This window comes from Gavialis gangeticus, unplaced genomic scaffold, assembly GCF_001723915.1.
Source record: "Gavialis gangeticus isolate Ggan-Ray unplaced genomic scaffold, GavGan_comp1, whole genome shotgun sequence".
NCBI classification, from domain to species: Eukaryota; Metazoa; Chordata; order Crocodylia; family Gavialidae; genus Gavialis; species Gavialis gangeticus.
In genome coordinates, this window is record NW_017729025.1 from 141,878,397 (window position 1) to 141,886,844 (window position 8,448).

The 8,448-nt window shown below is 43.2% G+C and overlaps 1 protein-coding gene across 3 annotated transcripts in view; it reads right to left on the reverse strand.

Annotated features, from left to right (window-relative positions):
• Positions 1-8,448, reverse strand: part of ABCC8 (ATP binding cassette subfamily C member 8) — a 194,658-nt gene that overhangs the window by 79,038 nt on the left and 107,172 nt on the right. For all 3 annotated transcript variants that reach the window (XM_019519667.1, XM_019519666.1, XM_019519665.1), the window contains exons 11-12: positions 6,692-6,732; positions 2,718-2,866 (exon numbers count right to left, since the gene is read on the reverse strand). In XM_019519667.1, coding sequence (XP_019375212.1) covers positions 2,718-2,866; positions 6,692-6,732 — 190 coding nt within the window. The remainder of the gene's footprint in view (positions 1-2,717; positions 2,867-6,691; positions 6,733-8,448) is intronic.

Consider the following 8,448-nt stretch of genomic DNA (forward strand, 5'->3'; position numbering starts at 1 on the left):
GCAATAGAGTTAAAATGCCATTCTAGACTTAAATATATATGTGTTGCAGAGCTCTGATGGACATAGCAGTTTCACAAGATGAACTCAATAGTTTCTAGGATTCTGGTTATCTCCACTAGGGATCTTATTTTAAACCATCAGAATGGAAACACTGATTAGACTATAGTTGTTATTTGCAAAGCTGGACACACAAGTGGTTTCATATTAATACCACTCCAAAATCAAATCCACTTGCTTGCTACTGGACACCCTCCCTTCACTGGAGAGAAAAATGTATACTACATCCTTTGCCCTTGAAGTCTTCACCTTTAAGAAGTAAATCAATCAGCTGCTTGGTTTTATTTTTATATCACTAGCACCACTCAGATTAAAATACTTTCCAAAAGATCCTTCTGAATTTATCACCTTCCTAGTGATCCTCCTTCTCTGAAGGGTAATTTATTTTCCGGAGTCCATGGCCATAGAACCTGGGAGGTTTTGGGGTCATACTTGGAACAAAGGCTCATTTTGGTTCTTTTCACAAATGAAGCTCTTTTTTATCTGGGCTAAAACTAGTAAAAATGTAACTGCCATTTGCTTTGACAATGTCAATGACTATCCACTCTGTTGCTTTGCATGTGGACACAACCTGAAGAATTAAAGATGTCGACAAGTTTCTCTGTGAGGATATATTGTCCCGTACACCTTCCCATATTAAATGTTCTGGATAATGTTAACAAGCCAAGAATTGCAAAATGACAAGGGTGCAAAGCCACATCACCCAGTTAGTGTTCCTTCTGGGCTGCTCCAATTTCTGGAACATATTCTGCCTCACTTGATTGGAAAGTTTACCCATTAAACTACATCTTTCCATGTATGTTTGTTCAGCTTTATCAGGTTAAGTTACCTCTTTCTAATCTTATTGATTAGCCATTCATTATCAGGCAGGTGAAACAGCAGGGCACAATTAAAAAAACCCTCAGTTGAGATATGCCCTCTTGGCACAAAATCAGACTTGTACCAATTATATTTATGCATCCTCATCTACTTTGATACCTAACAATGCATGCATGTGCATGGGTTGAAAATATCTAGGCCATCCTCTGACCACACTTCATCAAGCAAAAGGGCCCAATACAAAACAGTGCATTCTGGGATGCTCTCCTACCCAGGCAACTAGGAAGGAAGAGGACCTGCCCACCTGGTTACATAGTGTGAGCCAGGTAGTCCTATCTACATAGCAAACAGGCAGACCACAAATTGGTTGGAAGAAGAAAACCACTTAATAGCACAAGGGACCACTAACAAGAACAGCACAAGGCTGGCTGTCACTGGTAGTAGCCGTCTTTGAATAAGCTATGCATAAATGGACTCCGCAGTCAATGCTACAAATCATGAAAAATGTTACAACCAAATCCTTACACTGTGTCCAAATAAGTGCTACATGCAGGTGATAGGGTGACAGGCTGCAAAGGCTATTTTCCATAAACCTATGAATAATTAGCCACAACCCCAGCCAATCAACCAGTAATGGTCCTCTAGGGGCTGCTATGTTGGCCAGAGAGCACCATCTTCCAGCGCTTCTATTCTACAAGCTCTAGAAAGGGGTAGGAATAGGTTTGACTACATTGACTATACACACTGGAAGCATGCCCAGATCCCTGTTTGCATCCCTTATGTATGGCCAGAGTGGCACAAAGTAGATGAGGCACAGACCAAAGTCTGGCTGACAGTTTACATGAGGATTTAGACAACCATACATAATTATATAAGAAGGTAAAACTATAAGTATTAGTTAATGTTTGCAAAGTGTTTTGTAGACAAATTACTGAGATAAACATGGTGTCCTTATTCAGACAAATTGCTCATTAAAATGAATGGGAGTTTTGTCAGACTAAGCACCAAACATTAATCTATTAGTACTATTGTTGTATACTTGCTTAGCACATTCATTATGAAAAGGAAGTTCAGTTGGTTCAGACTGAAAATTTATTCATTAGTCCCCCCCCACCCTTGACTTGGACAGTGTATTTTTAGTTTTCTATTATAGAGTTAAAAACCTAATTTGCCAGTTAACTTAGCCATAGGAATGTGGGGGAGAGGGGGCAATACAGCCCAAGTGATACACAGTGAAGCCCATGTGCTGATCATTTTTTCACTTCCAAAAAATTTTATGATGGAGGGGAATGTATGACTGCTTAAAAAAACTAAACTACACAACAACAAAAAAGCACCTTAGGTGAGCTTTCACTTCATCTTCTGTTTCTGTCTACCAGCAAGCATACTTACTTATGTACACTCTCAGCGTGCAGCACAGAATACATTGTAACACCATCTTGCTATTCATTTTATACAACAAAATTTTTCCCAAGGACAATGATGGCAGTTTATTAGCAGATAAAAATGTATACTTGCAGTTTCACCACCAGTGAGTTAAAACAAGGGTCAAAATGCACAAGCCCAAATTTTCTGCTGTGAAAATGGATACAGTGTCAGGCTGATTAGTATCACTCCATTAAGTTCAGTTAACAAAAGACATCAGTGGAGCTGTACCCTTTCTCACCATCTGAGATATTGATGCAGAGATAGTACAGCAAGAGACAACATTTAATGCAAGAGTTTAGAAAGAAGTTTATAACTAATGGCAAGGAATAATCACAGCATTAGTTCTGAAGTGTACATTTTGGGACTAAACAATAAAGGTAAGTTCAGGGGGAAGTTCATTCAACACTTCTTACCTGACTAATGCTTTGACCGTAGATCTAACCACACTGGACAGCAGGAACAAGGGAGTGACAAGAATGTGAAAGAGGGAGAGTGAAGCAAAGGCCACTTGTGGAGAGAACTCATCATCATCTTTAGTCAGGTGGGCATGGACCACAAATGTCTATAGAGACAATGATGACAGACAGGCCTCAGTCTTAAACAAGAAAACAGACAACATAGTTCACCTTTCCAATTACTGCAATAGCAACCTTATATATAATTAGGGAACACTGTACAGACATGTGACAAGGGCACCTTCCAGACCTGATGTTAGCTCTGGCACACCCTTGTCTCTAAGCAAACTGCCCGCCTGGCTCGCTTGCCACACCTTGTTGTTAAATAATTAGTATGTTAAACAGGTGGGAGGCTACCCTTCGAATGCCTCAGTTGTAATGGTTGTTTACATGCTCCAACCACCCCTTACGTGTCTCATGCCTTGCAGATGTTTCCACCAGTGGTTTGCACACAAACACATACAAGGAAACAAACACACACTGGGCTCCAAGCCCTTGGCCCCCTCACTGGGCTCTACTGGGGTCATAAAACCCTTGGAGCTCGGGTGGCCACAGCCATGCCTGGCCCTAGGGTCTTACAACCCCACACCGCCCTCTCACTGAGGCTCCACTGAGGTCTGCCACCCCATCCAGCTCAAGTGGCCATAGCCCTACCTGACCCTCTACCCTAGGGTATTGCACCCTGTGAGGCTCAGATGGCCACAGCTGTGCCTGGCCCCCTCTCAGGGTCTCCGTGAGCACAGGACCCACGATGAGCCTGGGCACTGCTCCAGGTCCCTCCCCCAACCTGGGCCCTGCTTCAGGACACCCATGAGCCTGGGCTCCCCCTGTACAGATTGAACCCACCAGGGATGTGGGGGCTGGAGTTTTTAGGCACCCCTCCACACCTTTCATCGGGGAGGTAACTGGCCTGGCATTTCTGGGGAGATACCCAGGTGATAACACAGGCAGCTCTACCCAGTCACCCTTCCCCGGCAAGGTGCAGTTTCAGGTCATGCCTAAGACCAGGAGCCTCCAAGCCTTCCTCACAGCTCCTTACCTCCAGATGTTCCAAGAGCAACTCAGCCTGATGTTGCTTCCTTGGCTGCTCAACCCCAACTGCTGCCTTTCTGGACGATGTCTGAAAATGGCCACCGCAATCAGCCACCTGGTGGCTGCCTGCTCCAGCCTTTAAAGTGATGGAGCACTAAAGCTGCTCCATCACAAAGCAGTCCTTGACTTACAATGTTTCGAGTTCCAACGTTTTGCACTTACGATGTTTATAAATTGACACCCTGTTTCAACTTCCTGACATCAGTTTCAACTTTACAACACTTGATCTGATGTGACGCCATCCCAGCGAACAAGTTCGCTGTGTCACCCATCTCCCTGGAGAACATCTGTTCAAACTTCATTGGACACTTTCTTTAAGAAACCAGACAAGACTCCAGAAAAACCTGCAGCCAAGACTCCTCAAAGAAGTCCTTCCAAATCAATATGATTGCTATTTACAATATAAATACATGAATGTAGTTATATTACTCATCTATAATTGATTGAGTACAAAATTCTGAGTTATTTTAGGTGAAAATAGGGTATTGGGCCTTGATTCAGGAACCAATCCCCCATTTATAACATTGATTCCTATGGGAAAATCAGTTCCGAGTTACGTTTCGACTTAAGACGTGGTCTTCAGGAACTAGTTGTGTCGTAAGTCTGAGGACTGGCTGTACAACCAAGGACAGCAGTACTCCTCCAGGCAGTCATTACACATGTGTTACAATGAGTTAAACATAAAGCATTTACACAAGAAGATATATCTTTTAGTCTTAGGAGCTGTAATTCCATTCATCCGTTAGCCAACAATGTCTTTGCAATCACCTGAGGGACACTAAAGGATCACAGCATTTAGCCACAGGTCCCTGTTACTGGAAACAGTCATCATAGGTGGAGTGTGATCTGCTGTGCTGTGCTGTGATATTTGGTGCAGCACAGTTGATCTCATCTCCCTGGATGCTGCATCCTCATGTTGGGAAGAGGGGCCTGCAAGCACAGATGCAGGAGCTCCTATAGGGTTCCCACCTCCACCCTTGCAAGCATGTCAGAGGAAATCCTACCGCAGGCTTGGGAGCATGCCGAAATCCCTCTGAAAAGGGGCCTGCCTATGGGAGTTCCCCTCTCTGCACATGCAGGTGCACATAGGGAAATCTCCTGCAGAGCAATTTCCCTGTGAGTATCACTGCTGACTTGGGCATGTGTCTGCAAGTAGGGAACTGCCACTTGCAGACATGCCCCCAAATTTCCAACCTTCCCAACTTACACAGGCACATCCCTGGAGGGGAGGCATGTGGGCAAGTAGGGAAAGTAAGGGAGGCGCTCCCCAGGCTTGAGGGGTCCAATCCTACCCAGGAATTCCTGGGGTATGCAAGACCAGGCCCCTCAAGCTGGCAGAATCCCTTCCTTGGAGTGGTAGAGACCATGGGCAGCTTCACACTTCAACATGGGCAGCCAGTGCTCTCCTGCCATAAACAAATGGATGTGGGCCACAATAAAGCAGCCCAATTTATTACTATTTTCTGTCACAGCCACAAATATGAGCATTTATGATGTGACAGAAGGTACAGATATCTGTTTGCTTTCACTCTGTGATGCCATCAAAGGTGTTGTCTGTTTCCACCCACAGAGGGATAGTTTGGACCTGCCCCACTTGCTTATGAGCTAAAAGAGGGATTATGTCCCAGAAGTACAATCCCTCTCAGAGCCTTTCATCAAGAACTTGGAGCAGGGATTATTCCCTATCCCAAGAAAGGACAGTCCCAGTGTCCTGAGCACAGGGCTACAAGCATGTTTGGATGAAACATGGATGAAAAAATTGGGGAGGCTTTTTGCATCCCTTTCACATCTACAATCACAAATATAGCAAACCATATTCTGAGGTCTTTACGTGGCTTTGAATCCACTCTTTTACAAACTCCACTGTTCTGTTTCCCTGCAGTTATTATATTAGCTCAGTATTTATTCCTTCCTTCAGCTGCAAATTATTAAGGACTTTCTCCTTCTTTGTCCTGGTTTATGTTGAGCTTAAAATTTCTCACCATTGTAGTAGCACCCATTCAGCTTCATTGGTGGTATCAAGATAGGGATAGTGGGGTGTGTCTATATGTGTGCTTTAATGTGCATTACCTTTAATGCACATTAAGGGCACTTTTACATATGTTCCCAGAGCAGGAAGGCAGCACTTTGACTAGAGTGGCTTCAAGGGCCGTTCTAATTAAAGCACCACCATGTCTCATGTATCAGCATCACAGTGCTTAAAAACGGCGGCGTTCAATGAGCTTTAGTTCAAGAGTCTCTGCTGTCATTTTTAAAGTGCAGGGATGCTGATCCACAAGATGCAAGAGGCTGCTGGAGTGCGGCAATTGCTACACTCTAGCAGACTCAATCGAGTCAGGAGCTCAGAAGTAGCGATGATGACTGTGGCTCTGGATCCAGCTCCAATGATGTGGGTTGCTTCCATGTTGCCCACTCTCAAGCCTAAGCTCTGTCAAAGCAGCCCCTCACTGCAAGATATTGCCAACCCCCACCTTACATATTCCTTTTTAAATTAAAAGAAAACAAAGGAATCAGGGTTGGAAGCCATTTAGACAAGCTTTCATGTACAAGGCACCCTTCTTCAGACACCAGAAAGCTTGTCTAAATCTCTCTCAAACCTCATTTGTCTTGTTTTACATTGGCCCAATAAAATAAATCCTTGCCTCTCACATATTTCCTGGACTTCCACAGGTCAACATTGCTCTAACACTCCAGCACTACCACAAGAAAAATCTGGTATTTCTGTTTTTTTACTGCTGCTTTATTTGCAACAACTTAGTTTGGAATTCACTAATCACTGCTTAAAAATTGGGCAGAAGTAGAATGTAATATATTTCTATTAAAAAAAAGTTAATACTTACTGTAAGTACAGCTGCAATTGGTATTGCTGCATTCATAAAAACTGTGAAGGAAAACCAGCAATGGTATTTAGACATAACTAAAATTAACAGTGATCAAATATAGTTTCAGTATAACACATGATAATATATGCTATTATTGAATTTTTCCATGGTATTTTCTATGCTTAGAATAGGAAAAAAATACACTTATCAAGGTTTATTTTACTTAAGTAGAAATGTAGTGGCTGCTAATTTAGTTTATACACAGAACTATTAAAATACACAGCAGGCATGCTTACACAAGGCACTAATGCACAGTCTGTGCATTTATTTAGTGTTCATATAAACAAGTACTAAATAAATGCTCAGTAACCTGAGTTACTGTTCAGTAGTGCCAGTGAGTGCCTTTTTTGTGATGCTACTGTGCAGTAGCTTAATATTATAATGCAGTAGGGTCGTGTCATGGTTTTTGCCACACAATGCTACTGCGCACTAAAACTGGGCTACTGCAGTCAGTAGCTTGTGCAGACATACTCAACATCCATCAAATCACTGTGGGAATATATAATTGGATTATACATTGCATTTCACTGCCAGAAAGCAGTGCAACATCTGCTTTTACTGGTACTGCTTTGGTGCAGTTGATTGCATTTATACCACAACTGGCATGTCCTCAGCTCAGTAACATTTCAAATAATGACTGCCATGATTACAGTAAAAATGGCAGTCTAAGACCAGAGTCAACTGGCAGCCTATTGTTGGCAATTATTTGGTGGAAAATAATAAAGGAAAGAGGAAAAGGGTGAAAGGTTTTTGTAATGGGGTCTCCTTTCAATCACTTCTTAGAAGAGGCAGGGTTTGCAGCCTCAAAGAATGGGAAATTATTGGTGTTACAGTTAAGGAATTTAAAGGCAACAGACCCAAATACTGCAGATCCCTGATTATTGTTTTTTTTCCATTCCAAACTGGGTGTGTCTACAAATGCCAACTTAAGGCACTTTAGCCCAATTTAAGGTGCATTAAGGTTGTGTGTTTACATGTGTGCACCTTTAATGAGCCTTAAAAATGGCAACCTTAGGCTATTCATGCCTAAATTTGATACCTGCAAAAGCACGTGTAAACGTGTTAAGACGCATTAATGCTGTGTATGGACAAACTTGGGACTAACATTAGTCCCACATCAGTCCACGCACATGGTGTTAATGCACTTTTAATGCATGCACATGTAGACGTGCTCCTAAACTGCCTAAATGTACATTAAGCTAATGCACATTCAATTTAGGCATGCCTAAATGTACATGTAGATATGCCCACTAAGAGAGAAAGTAAAGTTTTGTCCTTAAGATAGTGGCCTAAACCTCATAAGATTTGGGTTCCATCCTAGTTCTATCATAGGCTTCCACTGCAACCTTTGGTTAGTTGTTTGAACTCAATGGGCGCGTCCAGACGAGCGTGCATGTGCCTCTTGCTCCGCCTCAAACCACTTTGAGGCAGGGCAAGAGGCATGTGCGGGAATGAAAAATATTCAGCACGGGGAGAAAATTAGACTTCCTGGATATCCAGGGGTCTAAATAAACTGAAAACTAAAAAAAGCGGAGCAGGGCATGGTCCCAGACCGTGTTCTGAGGCAACCAGAGGCTGGGTCCTCTGCGGAGATGCTTTGGCTGCCAGAGCAACTCTGTGGTTGGTCCCTTGCCCTGGTGCTGAAACACACGGCAGGCCAGGCCGCATGTTCAGCACCAGGGCTCCAGTGCCGGTAAGGGGTCGGGGGGGCTGGA